Below are 16,511 nucleotides of genomic sequence, written 5' to 3' on the forward strand. Positions count from 1 at the left end.
ATTATTTGCGTCAGCAGAGCGGCCTGTCTAAGAAAACACACGTAACAGCCATCACTCTACCCCACTACATCTTACATTTTTAAAGATTTTATTTTTAATTATGTATATATTGTGCATCTGTGTGCATGCAAGTGCCTATGGTGTCCAGAAGAGGGTATCAGACCCCCTGGAGCCGGCACTGCCGGTGGTCAAGAGTGGTCCAAAGTGGGAGGTTGGAACCAAATTCTGACCTTCTGCAAGAACTCTTGAAATCATGCCTTTATTTTATTTTATTGAGATAGAGTCTCACCTGGAACTTGCTATCAGACCAGGCTGGCCTTGAACCAACAGAGATCTACCTGCTTCTTCCAGGATTAGAGGCGTGTGCCACTGTGCCCCCACAATACCTGACATTTTTTAAACTGCAAAGGAGTGCTTTTGGCTGACAGCTGGTAGTAATTACCCATGAGCAAAGTCATGCCAACAGATACTGAGAGCGGAAGGCAGGGAGATAGACGTGAGGGAACCAAGGGAAACGCAGCTGTACCTCCCGATGGGCAGATGCCCCTAATCGTCCCTAAAGCTGCAGGTGGAGTCTTCCCATGGCATCAGCAAAGCCTGGCAGACTGCCCTAAAGGCCATGTGTGAACACTGACGAAGGTCTGCGTCCTCGAAGCACCAGGCTTCATTGTCATACTATTTGCACTGTGATTCTGAGCCTCTTTTGTGGACATTTCACAAGGATCAAGAGGAGAAATACCTGAAAGGGAGAGTCAGGCCACCGTGATTTGGGACAGCAAGAAAGGTCGCCTTACTTCCATGGATATGCCGCCCACCTCAAGAATATTTATAATATTCTTTAAAATACATAATGCAGAACTGAATGAGCTGCCATCCCTTCCTCCAGTCCTGTCCTGTGTGTGTGTGTATGTGTGTGTGTCTGAAGTGCTTTGCTTTGTATTGCTAAATAAACTAGCCGTGTCTTTTAGAATTCTTTACTCCAGAAGAATAGAAGGGAAACCTTCACCTAGTATAATACTACTTGTAGGTTGAAATAAGAAAATGCATGCACTTGAAGGAATGAATGATAAATATTTATATTAATGTGGATGATAAGCATTGACTTTGCCAGTAAACAGGAGATAGGAGTTAGAGCAATCATACTCTCCCACGTTCTAAGTTCTGACACTGGCAACTCATAAAGGTGATGGATGGGGGAGGATTCTTTCCATGAGCAAAATGGGTAACGATTAAAGGAAATCTTTATGATATTAAAAACATTGGCCACATAAAAATTATCTGCAGGGAATTCTTACACAACTTCCAAGCACGAATAAGGACCTGGGGGTCATTTCCAGGCTAAATTTGCCCGCTGCTCTCAGTGGTGGGGGAGACATTTTCCTGAGAGCAAACATGATGGAAGCCCTGTGCTCTGGTGGTCATCCAGGTCTGTTAAGACAAGACCTGCTCTTGATTAAACAACTTTCTCCTTTTCTTTTCCTCGGGTAAACAGGAAAACTCCACGTATCCAAGCCATGCTGGACTCTGAAGGTCAGGAAACCCTGTGGATAGCAAATGTGAGCCCATTCTCAAATGGTAGAGCTCCATGTCTTAACAAATAAGGCTCACAAGCCGATGAGACTGCTCCGGAACATCACCAGATAAAACAAAGAGGGTCTGTACTGATTTCTGGACGTCTGCTGGAGTGTAATTTACTGCAGAAACACTGCTAACGAACATCACCGCCTTGGGGCTCAGGAGGGTGCAGCAGTTCCCAGCACACACCCTTGAAGAGAAGTTGAGTTTGGCTCCCTACACCCGAGTTCACAGCCACCTGGAACTCCAGCTCCAGGGGATCCAACACCCACTCTTCCCTCCATAGGCAATGCACATTCCTTTGGACAAAGCCATGCATATTCACATAGTTAAGTAAAAATAAAATCTGAAAAAAAAGGAGGTGGGGCAGGAATCCTGGGAAGCTCCTGGATAGAAGGAAGCTGTTGGCTGCAGCTAGAAGTGAGCCAGTACCTGGGCAGTTTGTGCTACAGAGAAGCAGGGCTACTTTAACCTGGGAGAGGCCTAAGGCCTGAACCTACAGGATGCCCATAGATGAAACCCACAAGCAAGGAATCTAGCAAAATCCATCTACTTCTGAAGGATACTTCCATGAGGACACTGATAGTTTGAATAAAAAGGCCTAACAGCTGAATGAATTCTAAAAGAGTTAAGTTCCAAGAAAAAGCCAGGCCATGGTGGTCCACATCTATGATCCCAGCGCACAGGAGGCAGAGGCAGGAGAATTTCTTGGGTAACATCAGGATGAAGAGGACCCAGAGCCAAAAATACAAGAGAGCACAACAGTCTTTAATTTTCTCTTGAGCTTTTTAAATTTTGTTTGAAGAATGAAGAAAAATAGCATTTGTGTTCTGTCAAGCCTTATATGTATGTTAAAGGCGTATTTAAAGAAATTTAAAAAAGGGAGGAAAAGGTTCCTACTATCAAGTACATTTCTGGACACAGAAAATCAGACAAAAGAAAAGAAGTTGGAGAGCATTTGTTTCTGAAAATTTGCCAAAGCTTTGGGTAAAGACAATGGGAACTGTGACTTGCCTTCCTGGATGTGTTTTATTTCCTGTCCACCTCCAACACACAAGCTTGGCAAAGTGAAGTTCCGTCAGCACAGGGCTGGCCGTGGACACCAGCAGCTTCCCCCCAGAGAAGCCTGACTCACATCCAAAGTGGAAGGAGGAAGCTAGCCTGTCAAAGTGGCAGTCACTGGGCGTGAAAGGGGGAGATTCGCAGCTCTGCGGTTCCAGTGGGGTCTACAGGGGGACCATCCAGAACGTTACTGAGGTTCTCTGCACTGACAGAAGGTCTTCAGATCTCTCTACGAGAGATTTAAAAAAAAAAGAAACTAACAAAAGTGAGAGCCAGGCCCGAGAGTCCTAACACACACAGATTTATAGGCAGCGTGAAACTCCACAGACTCAGGGATTGTTTTTTTCCCTACCTAACATTGGCTGACATCTCTGTTTTCTGTTGCTCTAACAGAATACACGAGACTGGAAGATTTATAAAGAAATGATCTTTCTTTTTGCTCATGGCTCTGGAGGCAGAGACATTCTGGAGCAGGCAGCCGCAGCTGCTGAGGCTTCATGCTACATCATTTTTCACAGAATGGGTGCGCTGGGAGAATAATAACTCCACCACAGGAAAGAGAAGAGGTGTCAAGGAGGTTCAGGATATTTTACAACAATATGCTAATATGAACACTAAGCCATCCCTGAGGACAGAGCCTCCTAACACCGCTGATTCTCTAAACTGGCAACCAAATTTCAAACTGAGGTTTTGCAGGGACAAGCTACACCCAATTATAGCACCCTCCGTTAAAGTATGGTAAACATTGGGCAACTTGTAGGGAAGCAGACCAAAACACAATAGAAGCACGGGTAGACACCCCAGGGGCTACACACTATGAAGACAGAAGTCAGAGGTTAATGAGTCTAGAGTTTAATCTCAGACAAGTTGTTAGGGAAAAATGATTTGATTTTTAAAAATAACCTGAAAATCTAAGAAAATCAAGTACCAATGAAGCACAGGTTAGATAAAAACAAAGCGAATCATCATGTAGGTAGGTGACTTGTTAGGGGGAAATGCAGAAGAGGTGGAAGTCGTAGCCTCTGGTCATTCCTAGCCAGAACCAGCATCAGCATGTGTGCAAGGGCTCCCCTTCCCCCTAAGTCCCAAAGGGTTGCCACACAGATCTCTCTCTTTCACACACACACACACACACACACACACACAATGGATTGCTGTTAGAAAGAAGCCCAAGGCAGAGGGTGCAAGAATTTTTAGCAAGCGGCAGAGCCAACTTCCTTCTTTCTTCTTGACCAGTGAGAAGTTCCCAGTATTACACTTGGATCCCCAAGCTTCTAGCTGCAGGAATAGCTTGGTGTCAGAAGATAGGTAAACCCTGCAATCTAGCACATTTAGCACAAGCTCCTAGAAAAAATTATGAACTCTGAGGACTGCTTCTCCAAACACAAAAACAAGAGGAGAAAATAAAACCGTAGTGGAGAAAATTGGTTCTATTCTATTCTATTACCAGCACATCAGCGTCCACGTGATTGTTCATATCAACTAAACATTATCTTAGACTCTCTAGAGTGGTCACCAAATAAAGTATTTAAAGTAACAAACTTTTAAAACTATTTGAAGGAGCCGGCGAGATGACTTAGTACTTAAGAGGACTTGCTGCTCTGGCTGAGGACCTCTGTTCGGTTCCCAGAACCCACACCTGGTAACTCAGCAGTTATCTGTAAATCCAGTCTTATGGCCTCCAAGGGCACCTGCACTCCTGTGCACATACCCACAAACACACACACACACACACACACACACACACACACACACACACACAATCAAAACACAGAAATAAGAAGCTTCTGTTACCATGAGTTCCTGCCATGATACGTCTCACCAACAGTCAAAGGTTGGCAACCAGCTGTGCACTGACAGATACTTCCAAAACTCTGAGCCAAACAGCCCTTCTATTATTTTGAGTGGGTTTTGACAAAGCTGATTAATACAGACTGCGTGGAAGATATATCAAACCATGTATTGTCTAAAACAAATAAACTGTAGGTTAAACTGTACAAATATGTAAATGAGAGCCATAGAGAGTCATATAAAATGTCCATCTGAATATCAGACAAAATAAATTTTATGATTAGGAATATTAATAGATACTAACAAGTAAGGAACAGAATGCTAAAACACATTCAGACAGTGTAATAAGTATAAACATCCAATACTCAACCTCAGAGGCACAAAATACACAAAGGCAGGATTTACAAAACTGCAGAGAGGAACTTGAGAGATGTCATGAGAATGTATACTGCCCTTGTGAGTTTGCTCCCCAGCACTCACATCAGATGGCCTGCAACTGCCTGCAACTCCAGTTCCAAGGAACCAGATGCCCCCTTCTGGCCTCTTCAGACACACACACACACACACACACACACGCATGTATACACACACACACACGCATGTACACACACAGAAAGGGAGAGCACAGACACACATATATACACATAAATAAAGTAAAACCTAAAAACAAAAACAAAGCAACACAAAAACCTAAAGGAATTAGAAAAAGAATATGAATCACTTACCTAAAGAACTTTTGCTTTAAATAATGTGCACAAAAATTAGTTACTATGAAGTTTAGGAAGAAATCAGAAAAGCATAAAAAGAATCACTAAATAAATATCCAAATAATTTTTAAAGATTTACTTATTTTATCTTAAGCATGAGTGTTCTGCCTGCATATATGTCTGTGCACCATATACTTGCCTGGTGTCTGTCGGGGTCAGGAGAGGGTGTCGGGTCCCTCGGAACTGGAGTTGTGAGAGGCTGTGAGCCAATATGCAGGTTCTGGAAATCAAATTCAGTCGTCTGAAAGAGCAAGTGCTCTTACCGGCTGATGCATCTCTAAGTCTGCGTACAAACCTTTGGTTTAGATCATCTAATAAACATAATTTTATACAGGCACAGACATAAAAGCCAAGCCTGCAGATGGAAGGGTTCCTAAAGGGATGACTGCAGTGACATTCAGGACCCTGTCATCTCCTTTCTTCCTTTCGGGAATCAGCCTCAAAATGTGTTGCGAAAATATTTTGTTTTGCTTTGTTTCAAAATTCATTACATTGTTATGATTGTTTTTTATAGGCTAAATAAGAACATAAGAATACACTTTCTCTCCTTTAACATAACTTATACCAGTTTTGCTATTTCTAAAACAAAACTTTAATTTCAAACTAATGGTTCCTGTATTCTCTTTCCGATCATCTTTTGGCAACCTCAGGCCCGAGGCTTACTGAAACAGAAGACAACACCCAAAATGTGCAAAGAAGTGGACCTAAAAATACTCCATTTTTTCTTTTATTTTGATTTTACTTGTTTTTAGCTTGTTTTTATTGTGCAAATTATCAGGTTTCACTGTGATGCTTACATACATGCATATAACATCATTGGCTGTATTTGCCCCATCCAAAACCCACCACCTTCCCTCCTCCTCAAGCCCTTTTCCCAAATCTTGATTACATACACGAGAGAAACCACATTATTTATCTTTCTGAAACTGGCCTATTTCTTCACAACTGAATATAATTCCACTGTGCATGTGTGCCACATTCTCTTTATTCGGTCACTCACCGGCAAACACCTAAGCTAATGCTACAACAGGCTTCTGTCAGCAGTGCTGCAACGGGCTACCATAAGCAGTGCTGCAACGGGCTACCGTGAGCAATGCTGCAACAGGCTACCGTGAGCAGTGCTGCAACGGGCTACCGTGAGCAATGCTGCAACAGGCTACCATGAGTAGTGCTGCAACAGGCTACCGTGAGCTGGAGGATAATCTTTTGGAAAAAAAAAATTAAAAAAATAAAATAATAAAATAAAACAAAACTGAAGCTGGTTGTTCAGTATCAAATGATTAGCACTGAAAACATACATACAGGTAAGTTATACGGAGTTATATTTGGAAATACATATGCATATACAAATGCATATATGTATACAATAACAATTGAGAAAAAGGCCATGAATTTGAAGAAGGGTGGGGAGGGGCATATGGGAGGATTTGGAGGGAGGGAGGGAGAGAGGGAGGGAGGAAGAGAGGGAAGGAAGGAGGGAGGGGAGAAATGTCATTAAAATACAATCTCAAAGATAAACAACCCCTCTCCCATTTTTGTTGCTGTGTTACAGTTTTGTAAAAGTTACAAATTTTAAAGAGAGAAATAAAGCCAGGTGTGGTGGTGTACACCTTCAATCCTGGGCTCAAACTTTGGAGGCAGAGACAGGGAGATCGCTGTGAATTTGAAGCCAGGCTGGTCTGCATAGTGGGTTCCAGAACAGCCATGACTATGTAGAGAGTCCCTGTCTCAAAACTTAAAAAAATAAATTTATTAATTTTAAAAAAAGGAAATAATTTTTGAAATTCCTCTTAGAAAAATGAATATAAATTATATATACTCCTGACTGGACATAAAAATAACACCAGATAAATAAACAAAGAAAAGTATTGTGCAAGGGGTAAGAGAATATGAACTTAATTAGTTCCAAGAAGAACTTAATTAGTTCTATTTGGTATAATATCATAAGTGAAGCTGTTTTAAACTTCTTATTCTGTTTTTCAATATAATCTTAAGCTCAGAACACAAGGCGGCCTCTTTCTCACAGAACTGTAACTTGCACACAGGGTGTGATGGGTAACTTTACAGAGACCACCCGCTTCCCAGAGGAAGCATGACCGGTTACACCCCAAACCCTGAGTCCTGGGAGAAAGTGTTTTGTTTTGTTTCAGAGTTAGAATCATATGGTCCTGCTTTCCAAGCTAAAATAAGGCTATGAAGGTCTCTGTCTCCTTTAACATTACAAATGTCTGCCTGTTAACCTAAGACAAAATATTAATAACTACAAATTAAGACAATTTAATATTAAGTAATAAGAAGCATATCATTAAGGTTGATACATTTTTATAATTTTTATTTGGGAATCATTAACTGGAATAAGGAAAAATCTGATAAACTAAGTTTTCTAAGTTTAAACTTTTTAAAAAAAACTATATCTTATTTCTGGGACAATGTCATTATTACACAATGAAAACAAAATATAGACATACTAAATTTTTATCTGCACAAATCTTTAGGTTTATTCCCTAAAACCGAACTATCTGTGACTATTTAAATTGATTCATAGATATGCTGTATAGCTAGATGGCAGATTTCCCTTCTTTCTCCTCCTGATCAGAGAGGAATTAACTCCCCACCCTCGTCCCACACTCCTGCCCTGGCTGCACTAGGTATCTATGGGCTGGGGTTCGAAGTCATCCCAAAGCTCCTTTGTCTGTGGGGACTTTCCCCTGACTAAGTAAAGCCTCTGAAATTTAAGTGAGGTGAGAGCAGAGCCACCAAGCCCTCCACCCCACAATGGTATTTCATCGGGGCCGACAAGCCAAATACTGCTTCTCCCCACACGTACATTTTGTACACCAAGTTTTATGTTCTGTAATAGAGATGCTTGAAAGGATTTCACAGTGGCACCACCTCCTTTTTCAAGCATCACTGTGGGGAGGGAAGAGAGAGGACTTTCTACAGTTTCTTCCTGACCTTCGTAGAGCTGGCAGGGTGCTGGAACCTGCGAACGGGTGAGAACTCCAAGAGAGTCCGCCTTGAATTACTCCCGAAATTCTTTAGATTTCTAGCTTAAATGTGTTTAAATACATCTTTATAAATAAAGATTATCTGTATAAAGAGTTTAAATAAATCTAATCACAAAAATTAGTCTTTAAGAACTTTTTTTAAAGATTTATTTTATTTTTGGTGTACGTGTGTTTGAGCGCATGTCTGTGTGCCGTGTGTGTAGGTGCCTACAGAGGCCAGAAGAGGGGATCAGGTCCCCTGGGGCTTGTGAGTTGTCCAATGTGGGTGCTAGAAACTGAACACAGGTTCTCTGCAATAGCAACATGCAGTCTTAACTACTGAGCCAGTTCGCCACCCCCAAGAGTTTTGTTTTTTTTAATTTAAATGTCTATTGTCTTGTAAACACTGTCAAACCATAACCCAGACGGTGAGTTAATACCATACAATCAAAATATAAGATTTTACACTTAAAATTTATGACCAACCTATTTATCTAGTAATTCTTGATCGAATATGATGAAAATAAACTTGGTAATGTTCTCTGAAATTCTTAAGAGATTTTTGGAACAGGATCATATGTGGGAGTTAAAAGGTTCATATTTAACTAAGACCTTTTAAAACTTAGGGTTAACTACTCCTAAAGTTAGCTGTTTAAATAAGAGTAAACTAATATACAGTCACCATATAACTCCTACATCCTGTTATCATATGTACTTTTCAAAATACACACCTTTTCCTAAAAAAAACTAAAAAGACTAAGATAGTATAGAAAGAATCTCATTGAGCCAGGTGGTGGTAGCATAGGCCTTTAGTTCCAGCACTTGAGTGGCAGAGGCAGGTGGATCTCTGTGAGTTTGAGGCTAACCTGGTCTATAAAGCAAGTTCCAGGACAGCCAGGAGACACAGAGACATAGAGAAACCCTGTCTCAAAACAAAACAAAGCAAGCAAACAAAAATATAACTAGCCCGCATTTCCAGATGTGTGTCTTCCCAACCTTCACACCACGACCCACCCAGGCTGCTGGGTGAGGTCATCTGAGACCATCCAGTCCTGCCAAGCCCGCCCAGCTCAGAAGGCTGGGACCAATAAATCATAAGAATGGTTTGTTGTTTGACTCAACCAACTTCCATGAGATTCATTGTACGTCAGAAGCAAACTCGGCTTACCCTGTTCATATGAAACCCTAGCACTGACAACTGGACACTAAAAGTACAACTTCTAACAGAAACTGCTCATAGTTCCCTGTTTCTTGATTTAAAAACATACAAAAAAAAACCCCTACAAATAAATTTAAAAAGAAAACCCATTTCAATACCCCAAATTGGGAAAGATTGGAGTTTATGTAGCTCTAGCTAATGGCAGAGACAATAGAATTGCAGAAATAGTGAGGACTGAGGCTCACTGAAGACCAGGGACACTGCTTCAGGGTAACTCTGATATGTGTGGTCTTAATACTGACAGTGCAGAGGGTTTGTTTTCTGCACTGCAAGAATATATAAAGTGGCTGATGGTTGGGTCACTGAAAAACTTGAACCGGAAGTGGGGCATAGAGACACACACCTGGATTCCCAGAGTGCAGGAGGCTAAAGCCGGAGGACTGAAGTTCAAGGTCACCCTGGGTTTTTTAAATGAGATTCTGTCTCAAAAGAAAGAAGAAAGAGAGGAGGAGGGCAGGCAGGCAGACTCAGTTCTTCTGGAGCTAATCAACTTTTTACCTCTAGGTAACATAGAAACACCATACACTTGATTCTTGATACATGTTTGTAAGCTGCTTTATCATCATCATTAATTATTGTTATTATTATTATTATTATTATTACTATCATTTTGGGTTTTGAGACAAGGTCTCTCTATGTAGTGCTTGTTGTCTTGGATCTTGCTATGTAGATTGGACTGGCCTCAAACTCACAGAGATTCTCCTATCTCTGCCTCCCAAGCACTGGGATTAAAGGTACCACCACACCCTGCTGTGATTCATTTTTAAATAACTTATACGATCAAATGTAATCATGTCTATTATAAATTAATGATAGTTAAAACTGCATCATGGGGAGGAGCAGGAGGAAGGGGACAGATTTGGTAGGAAAAGACAATGGGAAGGAGACAGAGCTCTGTGCCTTTTCTGTGGTGGCAGAAACATGAGGGCACACATTCACTAACACTGCGCAGAACTGCCAAAAACACACAGTCGTGCTGGGCAGGTCACACATTCACTAACACTGTGCTTTAATCCCAGCAGTCAGGAGGCAGAGGCAGGCGGATCTCTGTGAGTTTGTGGCCAGCCTGGTCTACAGAGTGAGTTCCAGGACAGCCAGGGCTACACAGAGAAATCTTGTCTCAGGGAAACAAACAAACAAAAAGCCCCATACAGTTGTGCAGTAAACTGAGGAAATGGATGATCAGCTCAGAACACACCACTGCCCTCCCACCCACTCGCAGCTCTCCTCAGCCAAGCCAGTGTCCTGGCCTCAGTGACAGGACAGTTCTGCCTTGTTTTGAGTTTTCCTTAAATGAGCAAGGGGATAGGGAGATGGTTCAGGGGTTTAGAGCACTTTGTTCTTGTAGAGAGTCTAGGTTCCATTCCCAGTCTCCACCATCTGTAACTCCAGCTCCGGGGGCTCGTGAGTCCTCTTCTGGCTTCCATGAGCGCATATATACATGTAGGCACAACACTTATACATACAAAATAAATATATCTGCACAGATTTGTAATGAAATCACATAAAATTATTCATTTTCTTTGCAATATATTGTTCTTTCATGTGACTGACTATACTATACTATGACTTATATACATTTGTTGCTGTGTGATCATTGGCGAGATATAAACAATGCTATGCTATAAATATTCTCATGTAAGCCTTTTGGTCATAACAATTTACCCTCCCAGTAACAAATGTGAAGCCACCATGATATCTTAGGCCTGTAATCTCAGCACTCAGGAGTCTGACACAGGAGGATCACTGTGAGTTTGATGTAAATGGAGACTTTCCTCCATCTCTCCAGGTCCCACTGGACTGGTTTTTTCTGCCCATCAGTGCTCACACCGCTTATAAGATAATCACTCAGAAGCTAATATTAATATAATTGCTTGGTCAATGGCTTAGGCTATTACCGGCTAGCTCTCACTTGTAAATTAACCCCTTCCTAATAGTCTGTATATCGTCACATGGCCATGGCATTTCCTTAGGTGTTCTGGCATCCAGTTCTGTGGACGGCTCACACACCTTCCTTCTCTCTCTGTCTCTGCTTGGATTTCCCACCTAGCTATATTCCATCCTGTCACAGGCCAAAGCAGGTTCTTTATTAACCAATGGGTGGAATGCATGTTCACAGCATACAGAAAGACATCCTACATCAGTTTGAGGTTAACCTGGGTTATAAAAGAAGATCCTGTCTCAAAAAGGGAAGAGAGGGAAATCTAGTAATCCTACACCCTCACTGAAACTTTCTATTAGCTGGTTTTTCCTATCTTTTGCTCTTCTGAGGGTTATGGTATTTTCTTGCTGTCTTTATTCTGATTTTCTTGATCAACGAAGTTTCTGCACTTTGGTTTATTAGTCATTTGGATATTGTGGTAGGCGGCTTTCCAGCACTGTGCTAAGATGCCTGACACAACAGCTTTCAAGAAGGAAAGTTCTATGCAAGAGGTTTTATCCCATGGTCATTCGGCCCACAGCCTCTGTGCCTGTGTGAGGCAGAACGTGAAGGGGAAGCACAGGGCAAGAGGAAGGTACTCACCTCATGGCACCCAGGAAACTTCCTCCTGCCACGCCCCACTTCTAGAAGGTTCTATCATCACACAACAGCTCCTGAGACTGGTCCTCTGAGACTTCAGATCCAAATTAAAGTAGACATCCTCTTCCATAAAGGACTTGGTCAAGTCTTGACCAATTTTTGTTACTTTCCTATGGGTTCTTCATATAGTTTAGGTAAAAGTCTTTATTTCACATACACAAATAATCATATATATATGATTATACATATAATATATATTATGAATATATATACAATCATTGAGAACACCTTTTCATGGTTTTGGTTTTTTGATTAAAAACAAAAAAATCTTCTTATTGTGAAGTCGAAGAGGTACCAAAATGTAAAGCGAAACTTGCAGGGTAAGACCTGACAGAACTACCAAGGAGCATCAGAGGAAGTGGAAGTGGAATCAGGTGAAGGGCAATTATGAACTAGAGCGAGGGCAATGGGGATTGCTGAAGATACCAGGGGAGAGGAGCTGCTGTTAGTTCAGTCTCTCACAGGCGCCTAGGTAACGGAATAACAGGGTATGACTTCTTAATTGCACCCTGTGCTTAAGAGCCATCCTCTCCTTCCTCAGCCTCTTCCTCATCATCTTTGATCAACTCCAGCTTGTCACACCCTTCCTGCATCTTCCAGACGGCCACCTGTTCAGCAGAGCCATTTGTATCTGCCTCAGACTCCATCTTTCCTCACAGACAGACCTTCTCTAGACCTCTCATTCTTCATCTCCACTGGGGATGGGATGGGTAACTGCACATCCATCCTGTCATGATAGTTCCGTGGGAAGTCAGAGTTCAAGTCAAACAAGGAACCATACCTTCCTGCTGCCGATGGTTTCACGCCTACTCTTCTTCAGTTCCCTCTCAGTTCTGCAGCCAGATTAATTAACATCTAAACTCTGGCCAGCAATCACTCTGTCATCCTCTGTGGCTATAGCAGCCCAGAAGTTAATCTTTCTCATTAACATACTTGACCAAGGCAGAGTGAGCCATAGCTTTGCCATACTTTGAAGCGATTGTCTCCACACCAGACTTCCTGACCACAGAGTACTGAGATTCCCAATGAATACTAGGGATGTCATGGACTGAGGGTCCGTCCTGTTGGTAACATTGCTGGCCATCTCCTTTGTTGATAAGGTTTCTCTCAAAACAACCAGAAAAGCCAAAAAAAAAACACAGCAGAAGATCAAAAACTTCACAAGAGGTAGGAGATGAGAGATTGCCTCGCTTGTTGAGGTTCCACAACACCAAAAGCTACAGCAGGTGGGCAGCTCACAGCTGTCTGCTTGTAATCTCTTCTCCTTTTCTTGTTTTTCAGTTTCAAGGTGTGTGCATTTCTGCACATGAGTCTGTGCACTCAGCAGCCTTTGCTGTGATGTTTAGATTTACAACAGAGGAGAGAATTCGTTCCCAGTTCTAACAGGTTCACCAAAAATTTGCCTAAATTCTTCCTACTTTGTTTGCTGGAACCTGTACCACAAAAATCTCAATTCTTGCTGGGCAGTGGTGGCACAAACCTTTAATCCCAACACCTGGAAGACAGAGACAGGTGGATCTTTGTGAGTTCGAGGCCAGCTTGGTCTACAGAGTGAGTTCCAGGGCAGCCAGAGCTGTTACAAAGAAACCCTGTCTCGAAAAACAAATAAAAGAACAAAAGAAATCCAATTGGAGATCTAATATTAAAATCTAGCCAGGTGGTGGCAGCACACATATTTAGTCCCAGCACTTGAGATGAAGAGGCAGGAGGATCTCTGTGAGTTCAAAGCCAGCCTGGTCTACAAGAGCTGGTTCCAGAATAGCTAGGGCTGTTAAACAGAGAAACCCAGTCTAGAAAAACCAATAAATAAATAAAATCTAAAAGATAATTTTGAGGAGAATGAAATTTGTTTTCATGTGCCAAGCAGATGCCAATTTTAAGACAGTGTCAAGTCTTTGGATGAGATAATATGACATCACTTTAGGAGAAGATTTTTCCAAATTAGATCATATGATTTCAGCAAACTGTCTCTGTTTGAGAGGAAAAGCATGCAATATGTGGTTGAAAAACATAGCAGATTGGATCAAGATGGAAGACTGGGAACAAATTCTAACTCTCTTCTTCCATCTTTCCCAGCTCTCTACAAATTACAGAAAACTTGGATGGAGACCTAAACTGCCCCTCCCTCGGTGCTGGGGACAGGGTGCAGGGCCTATAATGCAGTAGGCAAGCATTCTGCCACTGAGCTGAACCCAGTCCTGAGGTGCTGAAACTTGAAGATAAGAAAAAGCAACTGAAATGTTGCCAAACAGCACTTCCTTATCAGTCAACCCTGAGATTGCTTCAATCAGATGAGTTTCCCAACAATCATCCAGGAATAAGGCTGAGGGGAAATGTGAATTCTTCACTTTCAGATCTAAAAGATTTTATGATCCGATATAAAACAGAGTTTTTAAAATAATGACCCAAGAACTAAATTGAAGGATTTCAACAAAACAGTCATCAATATACATCGTAAATGCCTATATATGAACATGGCTAGCATGACTAGGCAAGGGATCTTTGAAAAACTATGGAATATGAACTAGAGAGATGGTTCAGGGTGGAAGACTGCTTTCTGCGGTTCCAGGGTACCAGCATTCCGTTCCCATCATCCACCCAGGGGGCACAACCTCCTGAAACTCCAGCTCCCTAGGAATCTTACCCCCTCTTTTGTCCTTCACAGGTTCCGCACACATGAGGCACACAGAGAGACACTTACACATAAAGAAAAAGTAAATAGAAAAAAATAAACTATGGAAATTGCTACTACACCCAATAAGTGTATTGAGGTCAAACACTACATAAATATTTACTTATTATTTCCTTGTTCACCACTCAATCACATAAAAAACTTTGAGACTATTTAGAGCATAAATAAGTATTTAGCTATGAATTTCAGGGTATTATCAAAATTAAGATCTTTCTGGGAAATATGAACAATTTCAAGTGTCCCAAATCTTATCCGCCCAGGAAATTCACTGGAAAAGAGAGCTATCAAAAGTCAATTTTAAGGATGTGGACTAGAGTTTAGTCAGGTAACTTACTTTATTTCACCAACAAACAATGAAAATAATCCAGATGTTGGAATTGCAACTACAGGGAGACAAGGTCTGGCAGGTAGGCTTTGATCATATACAATCCAACTGCTCAATTAAATAGCTAGTAGTCACCTGAAGTTATTTAACTTTGGATTAATTACAATTTTAAAATTAAATATTTAGCAGCTCGAGCATTCTCGGTGCTCAACACGTGAGCAACGGTCATACATGCCTGTGTCGATCAGATTAGGGCAAACACAGAATGCTTCTGCTATTTGGATAGTCAGCTCCACTCCGAAGAAAAGCAAAAGCACTCTTGAGAGTGTCGCAAAGTTTTGTATTTAAAATGGTAAAAAAGAAATAAGCATTCTCCTCAGGTCCTTGGCTGCTTCCATTTCTGTATCTTGTTTTACTCTCCCCTCAGAACATATTTCTAAATTTTGACTTTCTCAACCCCTCACATTCTTCCCCACCCTGTTACTCATACCGAACTTCTCCTCTCACTACCCTTTCAAGCAACAAGCACATAGGTCACCTGCACAGATGTGATGTACTTACTAAAGGGTTATTTATTTATTTATTTCAGTAATAAAATTGAAGATGGTAGATTATTTGCACAGTATGCATAAAGCCATAGCCTTGAGTTTGCCCTCCAGGATGTTGTGGTGGCATCTAGGACTGTAATTTCAGCTACCCAGGAGGATGAGAAATCCAGGGTCATCCTTGGCCACATAGAAACTGTGACTCAAAAGGAAAGAAAAGAAACTCATGGAGTTGAATAAGCATTGCTTTTATTGTACCTTAAAAAATACCATAAATTACAGTGGAGATACTTTAAATTTTTCTTCTAGATGCTATGCCCGCATGCATCTGTGGATGTCTGATGCCTAGTGAGGTCAGAAGATGGCACAATCAAAGGATCCCCTGGAACTGGAGCTACGGACGGTTGTAAGACACACTCTGGGAGCTGGGAAGAGAACCCCAGTCCTCTGAAAGAACAAATGTCCTTAGCAGCAGAACCATCTCTCCAGCCCCTATCACTCTGTCCTTGTTTTAAGGATCACCATCTCACTCTGTAGCCCTGGCTGACCTAAAACTCGTGATCCTGCTTGAGTCTCGAGAGTAACGAGCATGATCTGGCCCTCGGTTTTCCGGCATGTTTAAAGGATGTGACTTGTTTTTCTTTATTAGATCATGACCCTTCCACAGAAAGTGCCTCTTCTTACCTTGGGAAAACGGATCAAAAGAGCCTTGTAATTCCAGTGCCTGACTCTGGCTCTTCCTTTCAAAGGTGGCCTCCTTCGACTCCTCCAGGTCCTCATAGGGCACCAACATGGCACCAGCCGCCACCTAGCGGCGGGAAGGGGCAAGGGCGCCGCCACCTAGCGGCGGGAAGGGGCAAGGGCGCCGCCGCCGGGATGGCGCACAGCGGTTGCCAAGGTGACGGGAGCCACGCGCCGCTAAGGAGGCGGGCACAGCACGTAGGATACGCAGGGTCTCAACAACACG

The 16,511-nt window shown here is 42.0% G+C and overlaps 1 protein-coding gene across 1 annotated transcript in view; it reads right to left on the minus strand.

Annotated features, from left to right (window-relative positions):
* The window catches only part of Entpd1 (ectonucleoside triphosphate diphosphohydrolase 1), a 118,612-nt gene extending 102,256 nt beyond the window's left edge, over positions 1–16,356 (minus strand). Inside the window, exon 1 of the mRNA XM_048452849.3 lies at positions 16,229–16,356. Coding sequence (XP_048308806.1) covers positions 16,229–16,337 — 109 coding nt within the window. The 5' untranslated portion in view covers positions 16,338–16,356. The remainder of the gene's footprint in view (positions 1–16,228) is intronic.
* Between the last annotated feature and the right edge of the window lie 155 nt (positions 16,357–16,511).

Source organism: Myodes glareolus, chromosome 7, assembly GCF_982192425.1.
Source record: "Myodes glareolus chromosome 7, mMyoGla1.1, whole genome shotgun sequence".
Taxonomy (NCBI): Eukaryota; Metazoa; Chordata; class Mammalia; order Rodentia; family Cricetidae; genus Myodes; species Myodes glareolus.